Genomic DNA, 24,016 nt, shown 5'->3' with positions numbered 1-24,016 from the left:
TAGACTACCTCTCAGCATTGGTAATGTGTCCCACATTGTCCCACACAAACATACTCTTTGTCCCACATTTGGTTTGTTGGGATCTGGTCACCCTATATGCAGAGTGAGAGATAGTGATGTTGTGTATGTTTACAGTGGATGATTGTAGGAAGAGGTGGAAAAATGTGAGGGACACAGAAGTGAGAGAAAGAAAGAGAAGGAGAGGTGCAGGAGCGGGGCCGAGGCATCCACAAGTCGACCGTGGCGCTACAGCCAGATTATGGCATTTTTAAATCCGCTCATGGAGGACAGGGCCACCACCAGTAACTTCCCGGCAAGTCAGCGGCAGGGAGATGCAGGCGATACAGGGTAGGATGCCGCCACCACCAGCCAGGCCAGCAGTGAGGTAGAGGGAGAGGATATCTTTACTCTCTTCTTGGAGCCCATGCCCCAAGAGTCTGAAGCCCCATCACAAACATTCACAGCCCCGTCCACATCCATACTCACATCCACATTCACGTCCACACCCACACCCACACTGTCACCATCTACCTCCAGGGAGAGGTCTAGGCCTGGGGGACAGAAGAGGCCACATGAGGAGTCCCTCTCTCCCTTTGAGAGGCAGCTTATGGGTGCTGTGGAGAAGGCTGTGACCCAGACAGCACCCCCTGACCCAGACAGGCAGTTTTTTGAAGGCCTTCTCCCTGACCTGAAAGCCCTGTCAGCCAGAAGGACGGCTGATGTTAAATTTAAAATCTACAAAATAATTTTTGATGCCACCTGCCAGGAATTTGCTGAAAAAGAACAAGAACAATCATAATGTTAAGATTCTTGTTCCAAGTTGTTTTTCAATGTTTTACATAACCTCCCCCCCCCCCAAAACCCTTTTTCTACTATAAGAATGTTTAATAAATACTTCCTCTTCAGAAAACGTTTTTGTTTTTTTTGTTTTTTTCTGTAAAGACTTCAGTCACTACAGTACCCAAGTAGTGGAAGAGAGTGAATGATTGAATTAGACAATTTCATACATTCATATGCACCCAAGTGTGGTAATAATGTTGTACTCATACTACCTGAAGCAGAGAAGATTCCTTCCTGGTCCTGGTGTTCTCCCTGATATAGTTGTGCAGGATACAGGTCGCCTTCACACACGCATCCACATTTTCAGGGCTCACACCAATGACCCAACGGTACATGCGCCACTGACTGGACAGGATACCGAAGGTTTTTTTAACGATCGTCCTCGCTCTGGACAGCCTGTAGTTGAAGACCCTGTTCCTTGGATGGAGGTTGGCTCCTGGAGAAGGCCTCATGAGGTCCCGGCGGAGGGGGAAGGCTTCACCTGCCACAAACGTGGGGCTGTGGTCCCAGATGCTCCACTCCTGGAAGCAGGGCTTCTTCAGGGAGCTGGAGAGTGTGATCCACGAGTGCCTGACCAAAGGTGGAGTTTGCCAGGGTCCCTCCATCACTGGTCCTCCCAATAACTACCCACATCTACCACACGGAAGCAGCATTTTGCATCCACAACTGCCAAGAGGACAACAGAGAATGTCCCCTTGTAGTTGTGGAACAGTGAGCCGGAGTTGTTTGGAGCCTGGATGACTACATGCTTTCCATCTGTGGATCCCAAACAGTTTGGAAAGTTCCAGCGCCGGTAGAAGTCGGCAGAAATGGCTCTCCAATCTTCGGTTGTTGGGATAGACATGTATTCCTCCACCAGGCAATCCCATATTGCCCTGGCCACTTCTGCCTCAATGCTGCACACTGTGGAATGCCCCACACGATAGCTGTACGCTATGGTGCGAAAAGAATTCCCAGTTGCAAGGTGTCTGTTAAATGAGAGAGATTAAGATGTTAAAGACAAATGATTAGGCTATATAAAATTCACACACACATTCACATACACACATAATCATATATTGTGTACAGAAACAACACATTCGTCCACACACTAAGAAGGTAAAGGTGAACAGATATTTAGGTTAAACTTCATTAACCTAAAACTAAAAAGAAACAGAGGAACATAAGCTAATTTATTTTTCTAAAATTTAGCTTAATTTATTACTACAATTTACATGCCATTTATCATTGTTCAGACAAATTTAGGGAATAAAGTCAATAAAACCACTCTCAGGAATAATTTGTATAGTCAGGCAGTCCTCTCTCTCTCTCTCTCTGAGTGTGTGTGGTTTCTCACCGCAGACAGATAGCCAGGCGCTCACTGATACCAATAGCTTGGCGATAGTTCGTGTCTATCTTGTTGATCCGTGGACCAACCTTGGTGAGGAGATCATCGAACTGGCTTTTATCCAGCCGGAAATAATGCTGGAACCAAGCATCATCAAAGCGGAGCTCCTGAATCAGCCTGTGAAATTCTCCGTGGAGATGCCGGGTTCTCAGTACTTTATGGACCCAGATGGACCGACGGCAACGGGCCCTGCGTGTCCATCGCAAATATGCCGATGCAACACAAAGAAGGCTGCTCAAAGTGCGATCCATGGTGAAAGAGGGAACTGATGTAATAGATGGATTATTATATAGGCCTATGCCTGCTGCTTGAAAGACCCGCCCCTTCAGTCGCTGCAGTCGCTGCCACACAACAGGCGACTGCAGCGACGCGATGTGAGCGACCAGAGCGACCACAGCCGATTTTATCGCTTTTGGTCTGAACGCACAGTGAGTCGCGTGGGTGTTGCAATGCGGTGAAAAAGGCAGAGGGGTAGTTTGCTAAGTGCACTGCCTAGCTAGCAGTTAAAAAAATTACTGGCTAGGGCTGGGATGGGGATAATCTTTGAAAAGACTGTTTGGGTTTTGAAGTATAGGCCTAAGTAAATCGATATCGAGATTGATAACAGATAGACTAGTGAGAGCTGGCACAAGCGAACTTGGCCAGAGACTAGACTAGAGTGAATGGAGCTATGTGAGTCAAATGCAGTTATTTATTTTTGTGTGAGAGTGAGTGAAGAAACATTTACATTTACACCCCGCTCTTACGGTATGGTACAGGATAAAAAGCTAACGGGAGCAGACAGGAGCAGTAACCAACCAGCGACAACATAGAACAGGCGCGCCACCACTTTGTAGTTTTCTTTCCATAAGCCTACACTGTGACGCAAGTCAGAAGAACTACACGGCCCAGAATCCAACAGTGCTTACAGTCTCTGCTTGCCGCCGGAATTCAAGAAAAGAACAGCGATGGAGGGAGCGAACACCAGCAGAGAAACCGATGGGGTAAAAAATTATTTGCAACGCAAAGTTAGAAGAAACGACCTTTCAATTAAGCTCACAGAACTGGCAGGGAGGTTGCAAATATTACAGAACTTTATGAGAGTCGAGTGTGACGGTGCGAAGATGGTGTTTGCCGCTTGTAAAACTCGCTTAGTTTTAATCAAGTTCACCAGTGAGTCAGGAACGAGTGGTCTGAAGAGGCACACTTGCAAGGCAAATTCCGGAAAGAATCAGCATAGCATCTCTTCATTTGTCAAACGGAAATTACCATTGGATGTCAAGTCTCGTCTGAGCAACACATTTGCTCGCATGTCTAGCCAAGATTTTAGATAGATAGATAGAATTACTTTAATGATCCCAGACTGGGAAATTATTTTGTTACAGCAGTAGTGGGTCCGCAAATAAAACATTTCATACATAAATAGAATCCAATATATACATAGTGTATATATACAGTGCACAGTGTGCTATAAACAGTAAACAACGACCCTTTGCTGTAGTAGAGGGGAAAGGCTTCATCAACGTTGCACAGGAGCTGCTCGACATTGGAGCCAAATATGGGAATAACGTGCTGGTGGAATACATCCTGCCGTGTGCACGCACAGTAGAGCTTAGATCGGGCCCAAAATATCAAGCCCGACCCGACACGAGCCCGTGCACGTTGTGTCCGAGCCCGGCCCGGCCCGGCCCAGCCCGACACATTCACTCTAATTATGAGCCCAAGCCCTATTTAAACCCAACATTTTTTTAATACGTGGGCTGTTATAACTGACGTTCTCAAGCGCCATGTTGCACTTAAACTACACAATCAGTGACGCCGGTAATGCGACCACTTTTTTCAGTAATGAGTCATCTAACACGGTAATATTTCCAAACCAGTAATCAGATTAAAGTTACTTATTCAAGTCACTGTGCGTTACTATTATTTTTGTCATTTTCCTTAGTAAAAATATATATTTTGCTTTCTTCTTGCGTCTCGAGGAGTGACGTCACGTGCGCGAGAAGTCACGTTTTCAGCATGAGGACAACTCACATGTAACCCCACGCAGCGACACAAGCAACTTGTGGTGCCGTGCCAAAATTATTGATACTTTTAGATATTTTTAATAATAGATGTTTAATAATCCCCACTACACCACTGATTCTATGCTGATTGCAAAAATCAACTTGCCAAGGGCATTCAGCGATGAGTTCAGCAAAAGTGTTGCTGGGATGTTTCCTGATTCAGAGGAAGTACTCCTCTGGGAAAACAAAAACAACACAGATTATAAAAGGTAAGAAACATGATTAGCTATTCCTTTTAAATGTACGTTTCAGAAAGTGTTTTTTTTTTTAAATAAGGCAAAGGAAAAACGTTTTTACCTTGACTTGAGATGCTCATGGACAACTATAGTCTGGACTTTGTCTGCAGTGTATCTGTGTAAACAGCTTCATTCAGCATCTCTCCCTCCCCTCTGGCACCGTGAGTTACCATGGTTACAGGAACGCCCTGAAACTGTTAGGAAAAGATGAGAGGTTCACAGGTCTGGCATCTCTAATAAAGGCTATGCTTTGCATCCCTCACAGTAATGCTAGCTCAGAGAGGTCCTTCAGTATGGTCAGAAAAATTCTGATTGAGGTTGACACTAGGTTATGCCTTGGCTGCACAAATATCAGTGGAAGATTTGTGATTTTGTTTTTAATTATTTGTCTCATACATGACAATACAATAACACTGGGCATGTAAGTATTGTATCTGCTCTTACTGCTTATTATGAGAAAAAAAATCATGTTGAGATCTAAGACAGCACTTCATAAACACCAGCACCCCTTAGCTTACACTGTTGGTGACTTCACAGTGCACTGACGCTTACTACTTGTTCTGTCAGTCAGTAGGCTATAGGTTCATAAGAAAGCCTTTGTTTGTGAAAACCTTTATTAAAACCTGCATTCGACGAGGTAGGATCAAACAACATGGATACTGTATTTTTGAGTGTCCTTAATATCATGATGATAACTTTTTTTTAATGCATCGGAAGCAATGATGCTGCTACGGATTTCATAGCCCATGCATGGTCAGTATTTATGTTGCATAGTAAATAAACAGAAGACTGAAAAATTTATCGTCCTTTATTGCATGAGCACTCAATCTTTCTGTGACAACGATTGAGGTTTGGTAGGGTCTTTACTGTCTTGTACATGGGAAGCCATGTACATACATATATACTGGTACTGGGCACTTGTGTTGGTGAGATTCACAGTTAGCTCCGTGTGTACTTCTTTCTGTAGTATCCAGGAACGTAAGTGGCATTTTGCCAACTGCCTGGCCGGAATTTATAGCTGCACACTTTGCCAGTTCCGGAAAGACTTTGACTTTGGAATATGCTACAACCATGTAACCAATGTAAATTTAGTTAGTGTTGGCTTGAGCAACCGGAATTCAGGTGGCTGAAAGCCGTACATGATGATGAATTTGAAGCACAGTGTACACTCTTGTAAGAGGACCCTCAAATTGGGCACACTTGGTGTGAAAGCGCTGGTGCCACACAAAAAATCGGAAAAACACAAGTTAGCATTGAAAAGTCTTCAGCGAAGTCACGTGATCTCATACTTTAGTACACCTTTGTCACCAGATTCAGGTCTGAGTTTATCCGGTTCTTCTTGACCTGAACTCTGCACTGCTTCTGCCATCTCAGGGTCAGGAGACATTCAAACCATCTTTGTCTCTGCTCCAATGCTGAAAGCCGAGGTACTTTGAATTTTAAACACCGTTGCCAAACATCAATCCTACCAAAGCAACAATGACATCGGCAAATTTTTCCAAGTATGTTCACGGACCCAAACATAGTCAAAACATTCAGCTGTTGAAAAGACAAGACTACCTACATCACGCAATTTGGTCCTGCCGCATTCATCAAGCGAGAGCTCCTCTCCAAAGTAACTGGGCTCTTCGTGCTTATGTTTGACGAAAGCCTGAAAAAAACAAACGAAAGGAAGCAACTGGATCTGCACATTCATTTCTGGGATGGGGAGCAGGTACACTCCAGGTACCTGGGATCCCCGTTCATGGGGCACGCCACAGCACAGGATTTATTGCAACAAGTGAAAGTAATTAAATTCAATTAGCAAGCATGATGATACAACATAATGCTGCATTTGTTTGTAATTGGCGAAGCTATGACTGTGTTAACCTATATGTGTGTGATGCATAGGCTAGTACGGGATAGACAGTTTATTTACTACTCTGTAGACGAGGCAAACAGTAAAAGTGATATGTTATGGTGTCTACTCAGCACCACTCTAGCTTTACTGTTTTGAGAAAATACTTTATATTTGTTGTTTGAATTAATTACGTATCAACTGCACTTGTACTTAATCATGACTCAAATACTGAGTACTGAATGTTTGTGTGTGTTTATTTATTTATTTATTTATTCATTCATTCTTTTTTTTTCTCCCCAATGAGCGTGTGGACCAGCTTGACATCAACAAGCTCTTGTCCATCTCCATGGATGGGCCAAATGTGAATCATAGGTTATTTGAACTTCTTCAGCTGGATCATGCTGAACACTATAGGGGGCCTCATCAAGTATCTGTGGGAAGCTGCGGGCTACATACATTGCATTATGCCTTCAAGACCAGCTTCTCCATGTAGCAGGTGGACGTAACCATGAAAGCTGATGCCGTGCCTCCTGATGACGTCCCCAAGGGGAAGCATGTAAAGATTAAAAAGAGATGGACCTAAAATTGACCCTTGGAGAACCCCACACTTTACCTTGTGGGTTCCTGAGGAACATGTGTCCATACAGGCCGATAATTATTAAAAATGTTGGGATCTAGATTGCTCTTCTTCAGAAGGGGCTTCACCACCGCCGCTTTAAAGGAGAGCAATTCACCATGTACAACAGCTGATCCTCAAAGAATCCACAAAATGTTTTAAAAAACGGTGTGGGAATTGGGTCTAATAGGCAGGTTGTGGGCTTTACTTGGAGAAGACTCGACCAAGTGTCCTCGCATCAACCAGGGCAAAACTCTTTCAAACTTTCCTCAGGTAAAATCAATGATCCAGGTGTGTCGACATTTAAAATCTGTTGAGGTAAAAGACTTGATCGGTCTTGATTTTACTTCTGAAGTGGTCTGCAAAGTCCTTGCAAAGGGCATCATTTGCAGGGGTGGAGAGAGTACGAATAAAATCTACTCAAGTAAAAGTACTAGTCCCCATGCAATAAAAAAGTACAAAAACACAAAGCTCAAACTCACTTTTTTATTTAAGGTTACTGCTACGCTCGCTGTTTCACGGAACGGGAAACTCCCTTTTGTGTTTGCCCATGGTGCCAACCGCAACTATAATAATTAGCTCGCAAGTAAATTCACAAAGAAGCACAGCTGGAGACGCTAACAAAGTCAGAGACAAGAGAGACAATGAATGAAATCCCGCGAAATTATGTGCGGTCAATATGACCGCTTATGGCCGAAATAGGTAAAATAAATCACATTTTCTTTTCCTTTTCTGTAATTTATATAAAAAATATTCTCAATTAAAATACAGACACTTGGTGGTTATAAGTCTGTAATGTTTGCATTTTGTTATTTACATCACAGATTGATAACTTAATTGTGATAATGTTCAAAGTTATTATTACTATTATTATTATTATTTCACATAAACACACACAGTAAGTATAACGGTACTGTGCTAGGCATTCTTTTCATTAGTTCTTTATTGCTTTAGCAATATTGTTGTGGCATTCATGGCAATAAAGCGAATTTGAAATTTATTGAATTAATAAACCTTTAGATTCTTGATTCTTGCCTGTAGACTGATAAGTGTTGTGTGTACAAATGAGCAATACATCCAGATTTCCTGAGATTTGTATTGTCAATGGGAATTTAAATTTAAATATCAGGCGATGTTTTCTCCATGGAAATTATTTTTCGGGCAAACAATTACAATAGAGAGGGATCCATTGTGTGACAGTGGAGCGGAGGGTCAGCAGCTGGATTTTGCACGCATGGTCAGTATTAGTAGGTGTTTGAGGTTTATTACATTTGCGGACATTATTACATTCAATGTAATAATGTAACAGCCTTTGCGTGCGCACAGTGTGCGTGTGTAGGCAGGGGCCCGTGGTCATGATAATCCCCTCTATGGCTATAAGAGATGGATACACATTCAATTTCATGTAGTTTTTATTGAATCAAAAATACATAGGTAGCCTATTATCTAATAAAATAGTCCCACTGTAAAAAAATAACCAAAAAGGCTGCAGGGCGACTGGGTTGTGGGTCAGCATGTCGTCTTCTCCTCTGCTTTAAAAAAAAAAAAAAACAACAAAAAAAAACTGAGCAGCACTGCTCAATCCACTCATACCTTGTTAACCTTCCACAAAGACAAGTTATGTTAAAACGAACGAGCAGAGGGGTCATTCCCCGGCAGATCGCACCCATGGGCCACAGTTTATTTCAGAGTTGTGCGAGTGCGGCTGGAAGTGGGGATTCCAGCACCACGGATAGTGAGTGTAAAAAGATTTGACAAACGTTTAAATGTGTTTGCTGCAAGCGAAAATATACACAATAAATGAAGATAGTGACATAGGCCTATTGGCAATAAAAAAAAAACAATGAGTTGTGTGGGTGCGGCCGGTGAGCGGACGGCAGTGTTTGATGTAGGAAGTAATGTAAACTTGAAAATCAATTTCGGAAATGTGGTGTTTTGAGGGGAGCGTCGGAACAGCGATTTTTTGGAGTGGGGCTGTTTCGCAATGGAAGGGTGTGTTGGAATGGAAGGCTGGCCCCTCACTCTGGGGTTAAAATGAATCATGTCATGCAAAAGCCTATATGTCTATATCTCACATTGGATCGATTGCACCATCTACTGGATGAAAATGGAACACAGAACAACTACGCGACACGTTCATGTACGTGGACTGGTGCACAGGGTGCAGATCAACTTCCGGCTGCGAAGCATCAGAATCTGCGACTGCACGTGTGTGTGAACGCCTAACAACATTTGTCAAACAGTGACAGACAGACGTGCACACGCTGCTTCATACGTACGCAGCTTCTTGTTACGTGTGACAGAGTTTGCACGCGTCATTTCTGTGTACACGTAAGCGCGTGACAAAAATGTTCAATCATCTTCATGCGAGCGTTAAGACGTGCGTTCGCAAAAAGACGCATGAATGTTACGCATAATCACTACGCGTCGTGTGATTACCGGCGTGCATCAGTCATCACGCGTGAACGTGCGCGTGAACGGGGGGCCATTATAAGTCAATGAGAAAACTACATTACACCTCAGGCGCAGCTTGCTGCACAGGCGTCAAAGCAGGCGCGAGTGACACGTTAAGTTGATAGGTGAGCACGCTTTTTGAAATGTTTTTAACGCCATAGTGTGTGCATGTAATGTGTGTATATGAGGTGTGTGTATGTGAGTTGTGTGAATGTGACATGTGTGCATGTAATGTGTGTATATGAGGTGTGTGTATGTGAGTTGTGTGAATGTGACATGTGTATATGAGGTGTGTCTATGTGAGTTGTGTGAATGTGACATGTGTATATGAGGTGTGTCTATGTGAGTTGTGTGAATGTGACATGTGTTAATGTGACGTGCAGTGTTGGGGAGACTTAAACTATATGTAGTTTAACTACATAGCTTAAATTTAATTTGCTGTAACTTGCTGGTAGTTAAACTACATTCATATATTTTGCTGCGTCAAGTATTTCAACTACTTTTTGTGTACGTGAGGAGTGTGTGTGTATGTGAGGTGTGTGACAACAATCAGCAGGAACAGACTCACAGCATTTCCTATTAGATTAAGTTTTTGAGGAAAATCCAGACTAAAGTGAGGCAGGTGTTGATAGAAAGAATCCAACTTTGACAGAAGAGACTGCCGTTCTTGTAACATTAGATAATGAAAACTTCTTGGTTAAGGTATTGTTAAAGGAAAGGTTGTGCTCATGCTTAAAAGAAACACGTGTTGATGCTGGTTGTCAACAAAAGTATCTGATGTTGAGCTTGCATCTGTTACAATAAGCATTATTTTGCCCCAAACTGTCTTTACCTAATCTAAAATTGCACATAGACATTGTTTAAAGAGGATCATACTGGCACATAAGAAACATCCTTCATCACCTATAATTTTGCCATCTTATTGCCTTTTGACTCGCTCATTCATTCAGATACATATTAGCAATCTCTGTAGACGGCTAACATTATACATCTGAAACAAACAATGATGAGAGTGCGGTGTCATTATCAGGGTCGCTGTGCCATTCAGTATTCACAGGGTTTCCATTAGGGGTGGGCATATCAATCCAAATATTGACCCACCAAGGTGAGTATTGCTTTTGGTTATTTTCTTTAAAAAAAGGTCACACATTACAACACTTGGACAGCAGGCGGCAATATAGGCATAGACAATGAGAGAAGTATAAAGCTCAGGCACACCGCTCATGATGAGATCTATATTTTTGTTGTAGTTTCTCTTCAATAAGTTCAGCAAATCACTCGTATTTCTTTACTTTGTGTGAGCGCAGCATCTCTTCAGTCCTCATGCGCAGCACTCCTCTCTACCTCTCTCACTCCTTTCACTCAGGTTCACTGAACATGATAAGACATTATAAGACATATGAAGTGCAATTTAGTCTGTAAATGTAAAGTCTGTAAGTGGATAATTTTGGAGTCAGGGGGTTACTGACACTAGGTGTCTGATCAAGTGTTCATCAGTGTGATGGCCTGGGGGAAGTAACTGTTCTTGTTTCTTGTTTTTTTGACGTACAGTGTTCTGTAGCACCTGCACACAGACTCAGACAGAGAAACTGCTGCCTGTGACGTATGCAGGAAAGCAATACATTTCTGTGGTCGCACCAATGACTTCTATAAGCATTTAAAAGCAGCACACAGAGACAGACGTCACTGACAGAGACCTTTGAACAAAAACCTCAACAATATCCAGGAAGCAATTTCTAGGAGTGAAAGTTATTTCCAGCATTAAGTAATGTTGTTTTTCAAAGTGTAATTGGTGGTCAGAGATGGGATTTTAGCAGAGTGATTAAACTGTTATCATATATTCAGACACTTGAAATAAATCTTAATTGTTTTACTGGAACTAAAAAGTATACACTTATATTAAGATATATAGCCTACCTCAAACCTGAAGGATGAATATGGCAGAATATAATAACCCTTTTGTATATCTGTTGCAAGAACATTAGTATTCTTATTTAGGCTACATGCAGTATCGCCCACCCCTAGTTTTCATCCAGTTTTCTCACACTGTTGTCCTAATCTGCATGCCACAGGAGGTGACTGGTCTGATGATAAACTTGAATCAAAGAGTCAGATGATTTTCAGACAAAGCACTTTCAACAGCTCTGAAACCTGTTACTTCCTCAATAATTAAAAAACAGTGAAATTGAAACCAACAGGACTTTCGTCAGTTATATGTGCTGTAGTCTGTGTTGCAGAGCTGAACCTTTAGGAAAGAGTTGGGAACCTTATGAGTGATGGAAGAGATTTATGTTAATACTGATTATATCAAGTCTTTCGAACCACAACCTTTAACAAATCAGAGAGGTAAGAATGTTCATTCAGACTGAGTGGTTGATCTCTGATGTATATTACTGATGTATATTATCGTCTATTGTGTGACAATCATCTGATTACAGTTGTTTGATTTATGAATCCACTTGTCTTCTCTGTGTTCAGGTCCCGGGAGGTCAGAGAGGAGGTTTCATGGAGCTGTTGTTCTCTCTCTGGGGCTGCTCTGTGTTGTCCTTCTGGCTGGACTCATCAGCCTCGGCGTCACCTGTGAGTCTAAACCACATTCATAAATCTGAAACTCAGGAGCATAATTTTGCTTCTGCTTCACTTAGATGTCTATGTCTGTTTTTTTAAGTTTGTGTTTTGCTGAAAAAAGAAACAAGTGATAAATAAAAAACATACTATACCTGCCTCCCACAGAAGGCAGGTACAGTGCAATGAGCTAGTAACCCAGAAAAAAGGCCTCTCCATTTTTTGATAGGCTTTGATATAAAGTTATGTTGCTGTGGGATTATATTATATTTCAAAATAATAGTAGTAATAGCACTGGTAAAAAATTGTATATATATATCTTCTTTTTGGGGGTTTTTCTCCCCCGTTTGTGGCACCCCCGTTAGCTCTTAGCATTTGTATATACAGCCTATGCTGAGGGCCCGCTCTGTATAACCTGGTTTTGTGTAATTTAACTGGATTTCTGATCGCTGTTCATCAGGAAGATTTCAGAAACATTTTGACTTGTGGTATTACAGGTAACTGTTTACACGTATCACGTGGATACAACAAGTATTTTGTGCTCAGGAAACAAGTCTCTTCCTGTATTTAAGTTTTTGTTGAGTCTTAATGAAACAAGAATAAATTGTATCATCTACTGTACATGTACACTATCTTACTCTGTGTCAAAAGAGTTGCATTACTTGACAGACAAGGTGTTTTCCATGTACTATATAATGAGGACGTAAAAAACGTTATCAGTGTTAATAAATCAAAAATCACAAATACAGTAGGAGATTCACAGTAGTCTAAACCATCTTTAATCTAACACACACATATCATACTGTTTGTCATTATTTGGTATCTGATACTGAGATGCTGATATAAACGTAACACTGCTGGTGCCTCTGTTTATTTTAGACTATGTCTCCGAACAGTGTTCGGCTGCAGATCTAATCACTATCATGGACAACCTGACTGAGTGTCTCCAAGCCAGCAATACAACAGTTCCATGCCCGACTGAAAATAGAGACCTGCTCAAAGCCAAAATCACAGAAACGACCGAAGAGCCAAGTGAGTATGGCTGAGTATGTCTTGGCATTGTGCAATCATTGTCATCTATTCAGTTCAGTTCAATTCAAAAGACTTTATTTGTTACCGGGAGGGCAATTAAATGCATGTGGAATAGTTGTACACAAACACAAAACAAGTCAGCGAGTTAGGTACACAAGTCAGCATGCTAGTTACACAGACCCAAACCAAGTCAGATAGAATAAAAAAGACTGAATAAACTAATTATTATAGATAGATAATATTAACATGAAGTGCAAAGTAGCACTGAGGTCGGTTGTGTTGTTGTGAAGGGGCCATTCTCAGTTCTGCAAAATTAATCTAAAATCAACTTGCCTTTCCGGTTTACTGCAGACATTTTGACTCAAGCAGGAAAAATAAAGGTGTGAATAAGCACAATGGTCCTACTGCGTCTTGACTTTCAGTTCTGTAAAAATTGTTTTTTCTCACATGTCTTAAACACACAGTTACCTTGAATAAAATTGTGTGTCTCTCTGGTTCTGAACATTGTTGAAATCATTTGGGATGGTGTAAGTCAGTGGTTTTCAAAGTGGGGGCCGCCAGGGGGCGCTAGGGGGCCTCAGAAAATTGGAGGGAAGATAAGAAAAAAAATGCCCAAAAAAAGGATTTAAAAAAAAATAGAAAAATAAAAAAACATTTGTCCTAAACCATACAACAGGTAAACTGCCATAATTGTCGGATTCTCAGGTTCAGCTGCAAGTTTGGCATGACAACGTCATAATCTGTGTAGACCTGGCAGTTTTTATCAAGCTGCTCTGCTCCTCAAGCTAGCGTGTAGCTAGCTAGCGCAAAATTGACAGGTTTTTGACATGCTTTATACCAAATAAGCATGTTTGTAACTGCACTTATCTGATCAAGCTTATCTAATGTTTAAAGTTTCATTGTTTTCTGTCACAGAATGTTCCTGTCCTGAAGGATGGAGGATGTTCAATTGTACCTGTTTTTTCCTCTCTGTTGAGTCTGGCAACTGGGACAAAGGCAGAGAGGACTGCATAGACAGAGGAGCAGATCTGGTGGTGATAGACAGTGCTGACATACAGGTACGGTGCATGTGTGTTCATGTCATATTCAAGTAAGTGTAAGAGAGCTTCATAAATGTTAAATGTTGTCACATTTTTCACCTGACAGTCTTTAGTCATGCTAATTAAATGCTAGCACCAGCATGCTAACATGCCTTTAGTGATGATGTTAGCAAGTTGGTGTTTAGCATCTATCATTTTTACCATGTTCACTATGTTGGCTTAGCATGTTAGCATACTACCATTTTCCAATTAGCACTAAACACATAGGAAAACTGAGGCTGATGAGAATGTGAGTAGTTTTTAAGGTTTTTGTTAAAAACCCAAAATACTGGATAAGATGTCATTTTGATCTGATGATGGCCCTCGATAAAAAGCCAAGACATCAAAGTTATTAAATGAATCCACTATCTATATGCTGAGATATTTCAACAAAGAATTAGTTCAAATGTCATCCTTGCAACTACAGGACAGGCCAAAGGATCACTTAAAGGTCATATTGATAACGTTTTCACATGGTATCTGTGTTTCATCAGCATTAGCAGTCTTGGTAGTTGCCAGTTCGTGATTTTTAAAAAAAAAAGAAGCTCTGCAAAAATGTAAAAAGTTATACAGTATGCATCAAGCATGCATTATGGCCCTAATATTAATGTAAGATAGCTAGCCATAGCATCGTAAGCTAGTGCACAACCTGGCAACCACACAAGGGAACAGATGATTCAAACAACAGCAGTGTTGTGGATATGAATGCAGTGGAAGGGCCAATATGGGATGTTATATAATCAGCAGGTTACGTAAACTTGCTATTATAAATGTCCTAACCATACATTGTACCAATCTTTCAAGTAAACTGAGATATATCACAGTGTAAACACTGGCCTTAGATTCATGATATTCCACTCATTCCAGACAAATAAAAAATTACAAAGTCAGTGGGATTCATCCTTGGATGTCTGTACAAAATTCCATAGAGATCCATTCAATAGTTTTTTTTTTTTTAGATATTTCAGTCTGGATCAGAGTGATAAATTGACTGACTGACAACATTTTTACATTTCACCTCACAAGGAAACACAAACCATACACAGATAACCAGCAGGTCTTACGCAACACATCATTGTATTTTAATAATATGATTAATAATCAGTAAAAGTCAATTCTCACTGTTTACGTTTAACATGTTGATACAATAAAGTTACAAATAATATCATTAGAAATTGAAATATAACCAATTTGACTATGTCTTTATTGAACAGACATTCCTCTCTGACTTTACCACGGAAGAAACTATGGCTTGGATTGGTATGACTGACAGAGTGAAGGAGGGGAGCTGGGCATGGATCGATCGAGCTCCAATGACTGTAAAGTAAGGCAGAAATTAACTTTACCTTTGTTCAATTTATGTGTTAAGTGATATCAGTATAATCATAATATCACAATACCTACTATAACTGCCAGATGGTGCTATTCTCTTAATCAGGCTTCTATCTGCCATCATCAGTCTGGAGGCGTTGATCTTGACAAATTCAGATATTTGGGATAACGTTCAGCAGAATCTTTAGCATATACAATATATTTGGGCAGGCAGATCTTTAGAGATGTAATTGAACAAAAACGCATAACCCAATCCTTTTCTGACCATACTGACATATACTGACACTCACTGATAAAATCCAAAGGCACAGCAGTTTCAAAACACCCCGATAGGTCACATTTTCAGTAAAGCGTTGACAGCTTAGCCGGAGTGTCACAAGTTCGGTTATATTCAACACTCCTTTAAAAGCTTCATTTGAAAAAAACAGACTCAGTTTCTCTGGTACTTGAGTGCAAAAATAAAGGGGCTTTATATCAAAATGTATTACTATTTATAATAGATTAATCACTTTTTTAGCGGCCAATTGTGACATGAAAAATGAGACCTTCCTCTCTCTCTCATATATATATATATATATATATATATATATATATATATATATATATATATATATAAAGTTAATGCCAAGGCCGGATTGCCCAATGGGTTTTATGGGCACAGGCCCAGGGGCCCACGTGCAAAAAAAAAGACATGATTTTTGTCGGTTTAATATCACGGCGAGCGAATGGCGAAATTAAGATGCACACAGTGAAAGAACTAAACCCTATGTTATTTTAAAATGGATTATTATTGTCATTACTGCTATTTGTACAATGTCTACAAGTCACCGTTTAAGATGAGTGACAACGACCCCCCGCCCGGACCTCGCCGCTTCCCGGGGCAGTGGTGCTCGCTGCGCCCTCTCTCTCCCTCGCGGGGGAAGAACGGGTCCCCTCGCTCCCAGCGCGACCGTCAACCGGGGCGGACTGTCCTCAGTGCGCCCCAACAGCGTCAAGTCACGTAAATGTGCGCCAGGGGTCTGCGGCGATGTCGGAAACCCACCCGTCATCCCATTCAAAGGCTGCAACAGGCGACTCATGGAACCGGGATGAAGTTAGTTTTAGGTTGGATATTTGGCGGATATTCACTCGGGTCCAGCCGTGACTTTACTGAGGTTCGCCCAATGTTAGCAGCAGGAGGACAATCAACTCAACTCCCAATGCCGCGCTGAATCACTGACAACTGGTTTAGGGACCGTCATTAAATTACTTAGCAGAAATATATTAATACAAAATAATTACATTTTTTTCAATATCTTCCATGTCATGTAACCCAGTGACTCCAAACCAGCGGCAGATTCTATTAGTAAACTGGAGAAATGAGACAGCTCTTTTTATTGTACTTTAGTGCTTCCTGTATTTTATATGAATATTAATATGCAGAAATTATGATTTTTTTCTCAATAGCTTCCAAGTCATGTGGCCCACTGACTTCTCAAACAGATTCTGTTTCCATTAAGAATCCAAGAAAATAATGATAAAAAAGTTCTCTAATGCTCAAGAGGTTAACATATTTTCAAGCAGCAATGTCAGCTTCTACACTATTTAGTCTCACGTCTTAAGGCGGGTACACACTACAGGATTTTTCAAACCTTCACCGATTAGGAGACCACACACTTGATGATAACAAAAGACAGATCGCACAAGATCTGTCTCCGCTGATCTTATAGAGTATTACAGATAGCTTCGAGAGCAGTGCGGTGCGCTCTGGCCCCCGGTACTGATGGTAAATACAAGGCTGATGGAGAAACACAGCTGACTCAGCTTGCGTCTTGATTGGCTCTTGGTCCGGTACACGTGACATCACACGCTGTGCGTGCTCGGCTCCGCTCTTGGAACACCCCACACACTACAGGATTTCTAGTCGAAAATATTAAACATGTTCATTATTTACGATCTTTCCTTCCGACGCCTTCCGAGCGGATCTGACCGGACAAAATCACTCTTAACACACCCCACACTACAGGAAAATCAGACACGATGTCCTTTGCACATGTGGCGGCACGAGGTGCGTGCTCTGGACGGCACTCAGTTATTACGGCATTTCACGCCAAACAACGCCACCCTGGGGGTTTCACCCAGGGACCTTTTTACCTTTTAAAGGACAACTTGTAATGAAAATAAGGCACTCAGGTCCGTTTCACAATGAGGCAGAGACCACATAACTGGGTACAAAACATTTATTTATTTTAGTTCAAATAGTCTTAAAAATGTATTAAGAAGTCACTCACTGGGGCAAAAATGGGGACCAATCAGGGTTGAGACTTAGTGGGGGGAGATGGGTCCAAAACAAAGGGGATCCCAGGAACACCACACGTGAAGTAAATAACAGTGAAGCAAAATCAACCTAAAAAGTGCAAAACACAAGAGGGACACCGCCACCAGGACACCAATCCACCACCATAGGCTCAGCACCTGAATGGGGGAAATCAGAGGACAGCAGGTGAGAACACTAACATTAAATACAATGAATCAAACAAGAAATCCAAGACTTAATCTTACATCTAAGATTTGACACAACTAAAATAGAATTAAGATTTACATCAAATGAAATTCACCTGCAACCTGCAAAGACCAAAATAACCATAAATCTAACAAATCAGAATTACAGGTTGCAGTGAGACCAATTATTACAAAAGAAAATAAAGAAAAGATCATAAACTACTAATCACAAAGAATGGAATAAATTCTCCCACTGTACTCTCTCAAACACACGCACACACACAAAACAAGTGACAGGGTTGACAGTACACGGTTCAGTATGGGATTGCCGAGCAACGATTAGGCCACGGCAACGCTTAAAGAAAGCCTGGACGAAGGCTAACACTTTTAGCCAGCTGTAGTGAGCAGCCAGGAGCCAGACAGACAGCGTTGAAGCCCCGCAACCTCGGATGCAAATAAAAGTCTGTGTCAGCGCAGTGTGAGGCCAAGCAATGAGTCAAAGCAATAGCTACGTAAAGCAATGCAGCTGTTAGCAGCACGGCAGCTAGCGGTGAGGCAAAGCAGCGAAGCAAAGCAGCGAAGTGAAGCCAAGCAAAGCAAAGCAGCGAAGTGAAGCAAGGCAAAGCAAAGCAGCGAAGTGAAGCAAGGCAAAGCAAAGCAGCGAAGTGAAGCAAGGCAAAGCAAAGCAGCAGCGATTTCTTGCAGGTTAGCGGTTGCTATGCCGCTACACAGGTGTCTTTAGCCAGTCAGGCAATCACGGTCGGCACGGTGTGGAGCAACACGATCCGCTACACAGCAACCAGCAGCGGACATTAAGCAGCACACAACCAGCAGCGAGCAACGTGCGGCCAGCAGCAACACCCAAGCGAGCCTGCTGCAACCAAGTGAAGGCGGAAGTGAAGGGCGCCAGGAAGTCACGTGACCCAGGCTCTGTCAGGCAAGAGGACAACCAGGTGCCCTATGCCTGCCTTTATAAGGTGCTCCCTCACAGTGATTGGCTGGAAAGAGCCACACAGCTGAAACCCATCAAACGCTCCTTCATACTGCTACAATCTACCCCCATCAATTGAATCGTCGTCCCGACGATGAACTAGCCAGCAATGAGCCAAGAACAATTACCGCCACGGTCGAAATAAAGCGGCAACTGCGTTAGACACTGGGCCAGGAAGGTTTACACCTCTTTGTACCATCCCACCTGCGGACCGTGGGAGATGATGGGCATTGGAATGTTGACCTGCAGTAGATCTAGTGGTCCGCCGTGCAGCCACTTCTTCAACAAGGAGGGAAGGACCCATCTCAGAAGCAGGATCCACTGCTAAGAGTGGCACAGAAGGAGCGTGGTCAGACTGTGGAAGCAATAACTGGGGGGTGATTTGAGTCACAGCTGCGGCTTGGTGGGAAGTGGTCAGAGAATGCTCTGACCTCAGGAACAACAAATCGCCATCACATGACAGCTCATCCTCTGACTGAGGCTGCTCAGCAGACGGAAGAGAGACAGCGGTACTACCTGGAGGGTCGACCCCAACCACAGCCTTCAGCAGAGTACGATGGACCTGCCTGGCTCTGGTTGGATCATCCCTTGGGGCTATGGTGTAAACTGGCCCCCCTTCCTTCGGTGCCCTCAAAACACGATACACAACCGAGGCCCACTGATCCTGGATCTTATGGCGTCCCTGAACAGTAAGATCTTGCAACCACACCAACTGGCCCTCCTTTAGGGGAATGTCACGGACAGATTGGTCATGATTCCTCTTCCGACGTTCTGCCGCAGCCTTCAACCTGTCCCGAGCTCCCTCGAAAGCCATCTGCAAGCGTGTTTGGTGCTCCTGGAGCCACTCGTGAACACTGCCACCAACAGGATCTTGAACACGGCCTAACAGAAAATCAACTGGGAGTCTAGGCTCTTGGCCAAACATCAAGAGGAAAGGAGACTCACCGGTGGCTTGATGCGGGGTGGTGTTGTAGGCATACAAAACTTGGGGCAGACAGGAACTCCAGTCATGCTTACGTGACACTGGTAGCGTACGCAACAAGTTGTGAAGCGTGCGATTAAAACGCTCACATTGCCCATTCCCCGACGGATGGTATGGCGTAGTGCGAGACTTCTCTATGCCATACAAAGCACAAAGCTGCTGAATGAGGGAACTCTCAAAATTTCGCCCCTGGTCCGAATGTATTCGGGCCGGGACACCAAATTTTGAGAACCATTCAACTACTAACACTCGAGCTACAGTGGTGGCTCGTTGATCCCGGGTCGGAACAGCCAACGTGTACTTACTGAAAACGTCAGTCATTACAAGGACGTCTTCCATGCCGTTCCGGCTGGGCTCCAGAACAGTAAAATCAATGGCGAGGATCTCGTTAGGCCGAGATGCCAGCAAGTGCCCCATGAAGGTACGGGCAGTCGGTTGACTCTCCTTGGCAACCTGGCATCTCTCGCATGCCTGGCACCACTGTGCCACCTCAGCCGACATGCCTGGCCAGTAACACCGCTGCCGCAGGAGCTCTAAGGTTCTCTCGACCCCCTGATGACCATGCCCCTGGTGAACCTCATTCAGCACGTCTGCTTTTAAAGCAGCAGGTAACAACAACTGAAACACGGCTTCTGCCCCGTCCGGCCGGAAAACCTGGCGATACAACACACCATTCTCCTCCACCAACCGATCCCACTGCCTAAGCAACACCAAGGCTAAGTGAGACGCATTCTTGCGCTCCTCTTTATTTGGATGTTGTTTACGCCTCCAGAAAACCAGAACTTCTTTGATGACGGGGTCGTTATACTGGAGGGTGACAATGTCAGAGGGGGGATGATGGGGCAAGGCTGCAACGGCAGCTTGTGTTGCACCCACCTTTTGCACCTGCAAGGCCTGTTGCAACGGCTTAGGGAGCAGTGTGCCACGGACCATCGTTTGCATGTCCTGTGGCTCAGGGGGATGCTGGCGGGAGAGAGCATCCGCGTTCTTATTGCTTCGGCCAGAGCGATATTTAAGTTCAAAATCAAAGGATGCCAGTTGGGCTGCCCAGCGTTGCTCAGTGGCCCCCAGCTTAGCGGATGACAGGTGGCTTAAGGGGTTGTTGTCGGTGTAGACAACACATTTGTGGCCCAACAGATACTCCCGAAACTTTTCGGTCATCGCCCACTTGAGCGCCAAAAACTCCAACTTCATGGAGCTGTAGTTTTGCATGTTGCGCTCAGTGGGCCTCAAACCACGGCTTGCATAGGCTATAGGCCTCACCTTACCGCCCTGCTCTTGTGATAACACAGCCCCAAGACCTCCATAGCTGGCATCCACTTCCAAAATAAATGGGAGCGTGAAGTCTGCATAAGCCAGAACAGGTGCCGATGTGAGCCTGGCTTTGAGTGCCTCGAAGCTACTGTGGCACTCCTCTGTCCAGCGACCAGAAAGTGTCTGATCAGCCCGCTTGGACTTTGGGCCTGCCAGTTCTGCCACCAGCTTATGCAGAGGTGCAGCCAGCCTTGCAAAACCATCTACGAAGCGGCGGTAATAACTGGCAAAGCCAAGGAACGAGCGCAGCTCAGATGGAGTGGCAGGGGGTGGCCAGCTGGAAACGGCCTCGATCTTACTAGGATCAGTTGAAACACCTTTGTCAGAAATGACATGGCCCAAGTAACTGACTTCCTGTTGAAAGAAGGCACACTTACTGAGCTTCACCTTTAGCCCTTCCCGCTGCAGACGCCCCAGCACCACACTCAACCTCTCCAGATGTTGCTCGATGGTAGAGGAGAAGACCACAATGTCATCCAGATAGAGCAGCAGAGACTGGCACTGCTGGTCACCAAAAATCCGCTGCATCAACCTCTGGAAGGTGCTGGGAGCGTTGCAAAGCCCAAAGGGCATACGGTTCCACTCAAAGAGGCCAAAGGGAGTACAAAAGGCAGTTTTGGAACGATCAGACTCTACCACAGGGACCTGATTATATCCGCTGGCCAGGTCCATGGTCGAAAACCAACGGGCCCCAGTCAAGGCATCTAAAGACTTGTCTATACGGGGCAACGGAAAAGCATCCTTCCTGGTTTTCCCATTAAGGAGCCTGTAATCAACACACATACGAACAGTGCCATCCTTCTTCTTGACCAAAACAATTGGAGAGGCATAGGGGCTGCTGCTCTCCCTAATGACCTGAGCACTTAGCAGTTGGTTAATATGGTCTTTAACAACCTCATACTCAGATGGAGGGATGCGGCGGTAGCGTTGCTTCACTGGGACATCATCCAAGAGGGGGATCTCATGGGAAATCAGGTCAGTACAACCAAGGTCCCCGTCATGGGCCGAAAAGATGGAACTGTACTGACCAAGAAGAGCCCTCACCTTATCCTGTACTTCAGCAGGCAAATGACCCAAATCAATGGCTGCTATCGAATCCTGCACTGGTGGGGAGACCGACTGAGAAGCCACTGTAGCCACCAAAGTTGGCACCTCAGTAACACCAGCAGGCAAGCTGACAACACGCACCTCGTCTAAGGTGCCAACAACTGCATGAGGATAGAGCAACACATCGGAAGCGCCGACATTCACAATGGGAATGTAGGCTGTGCCCCGTACCACCGGCACAAGGGCAGGAGAAGCCAGCAGTCCGGCTGGCAGGCCAGAGTCTAATGGTTCAAACAACACAGTGCTGCCAGAGTACTGCTGCGAGCAGGTGGCCGCAACAATCTTCAGCACCCCACCTGGGATACGACAAGCCCTTTTGCCACGAACCTTTACCTTCCCTGCGCTCTGATCAATCTCAACATTGGCTTGATGACACTTTTGCAGAGCCTGCATGACACGCTTGGGGACCTCAGACACCACCGGCAGGTCGAACAACGCCAGGCCATGATGCCCAAACAACTCCCTGTAGCACTTACGTATAACATTCATCCCTAGAACACCTGGAACCTGGGAAGACATACAGCCAGGAGGATCCTTGACCACCAAAATCCCACAACCTGGCAACCTCTTACCACAAAGCTCCACGTCTAGCTCAAGGTAACCAACGTAGGGGATAGCCAGGCCATTGGCTGCTCTAAGCTGACACGATTTCAGGCGTTCTTGGCCCCATGGCTCAAAGTGCTGTTGAAAAAGAGACTCTGTAATGGTTGACACCATAGACCCTGTATCTATCAGACAAGAAACGGCAATGCCGCCCATGCTCACATCTAAATGGGGACAAGACGACATGAGCTTGGACACTTCCACGTCACCTACACCCCTGGAGCCCGTAACTGCCCCGCCCAAACTGTGGCTCTGCAGCTCGGCGGGCACTAGTTTTCCGGCACCTGGGCAGGGTGGAATGGCCTGTTTGACTGGGAGGCTGGCAAAGGATGCTGAACACGGAAAGGGACACGGGCCGCATCACACTCCCTAGCAATGTGACCTGGTTGCTGGCATCGCCGACAGATTATGGGACCATGAGAAGCTACTCGGCTATGCTGCCGAGGGCCCTGCAAATGGGAAATGCTCTGAGTCAGTTGATTCAACTGCTCCTGCTGTAACTTTAGCATTTCACGCAACTCACGCAGCTCGGGTATTGGTGGGGAACCAACACCTCTCTGGCTACTACCCTGAACCACACACTGAGCACCGAAGATAGAAGGGACAGATTGACTCCGACCCCTAACACCCCCGGGTAAGCCCTCGCGTTCCCACCTGATGGCCTCACTCCTAACCTCAAGTAAGGTAGCGGTAGGCTGCCGGCGCACAAACTGTTTCAGCTCACGACGAAGGGCCCCATCCAGCACATGCTCCACAAATTGGTCACGTAACAAAACCTCTGCATTGGGTATGCCACTGGGTGCACGCTGCTTCACAGTTGTCATGAGACTCATCAACACAAGTGAAAACTCTAACAGGGTCTCGCTTTCTTGCTGCCGTCGAGAAAAAAAGGCTTCTTGTAAAGCTACATAGGACTCTACGCACCCATATAGCTCCTGTAGCACCTCTATGATTTTATCTGGATCGGAACGCTCTCCACTGGAACGGTACTTAATCTCCTCACGTGCCTCACCTTCCAAGTGGTCAAATAAGAAGAATGCCTGATCGGATGTAGACAAGTGACGTGCTCTCATACAAGCTTGAACCTCCTCCAACCACTCCGTTAACCCCAT

At 44.2% G+C, this 24,016-nt stretch overlaps 1 protein-coding gene across 1 annotated transcript; it reads right to left on the bottom strand.

Annotated features, from left to right (window-relative positions):
* Positions 1 to 1,444: 1,444 nt before the first annotated feature.
* LOC115588143 (uncharacterized) lies at positions 1,445 to 24,016 on the bottom strand. Its single transcript, XM_030428528.1, has 5 exons — positions 23,428 to 24,016; positions 19,095 to 23,236; positions 6,073 to 6,159; positions 2,177 to 2,304; positions 1,445 to 1,808 (listed from the first exon to the last, which is right to left on the bottom strand). The coding sequence occupies exons 1-5, from the start codon at positions 24,014 to 24,016 to the stop codon at positions 1,445 to 1,447; spliced, it is 5,310 nt and encodes a 1,769-aa protein (XP_030284388.1).

This window comes from Sparus aurata, chromosome 9, assembly GCF_900880675.1.
Source record: "Sparus aurata chromosome 9, fSpaAur1.1, whole genome shotgun sequence".
In the NCBI taxonomy this organism is placed as follows: Eukaryota; Metazoa; Chordata; class Actinopteri; order Spariformes; family Sparidae; genus Sparus; species Sparus aurata.
This window is presented reverse-complemented; position numbering and strand designations above follow the sequence as displayed.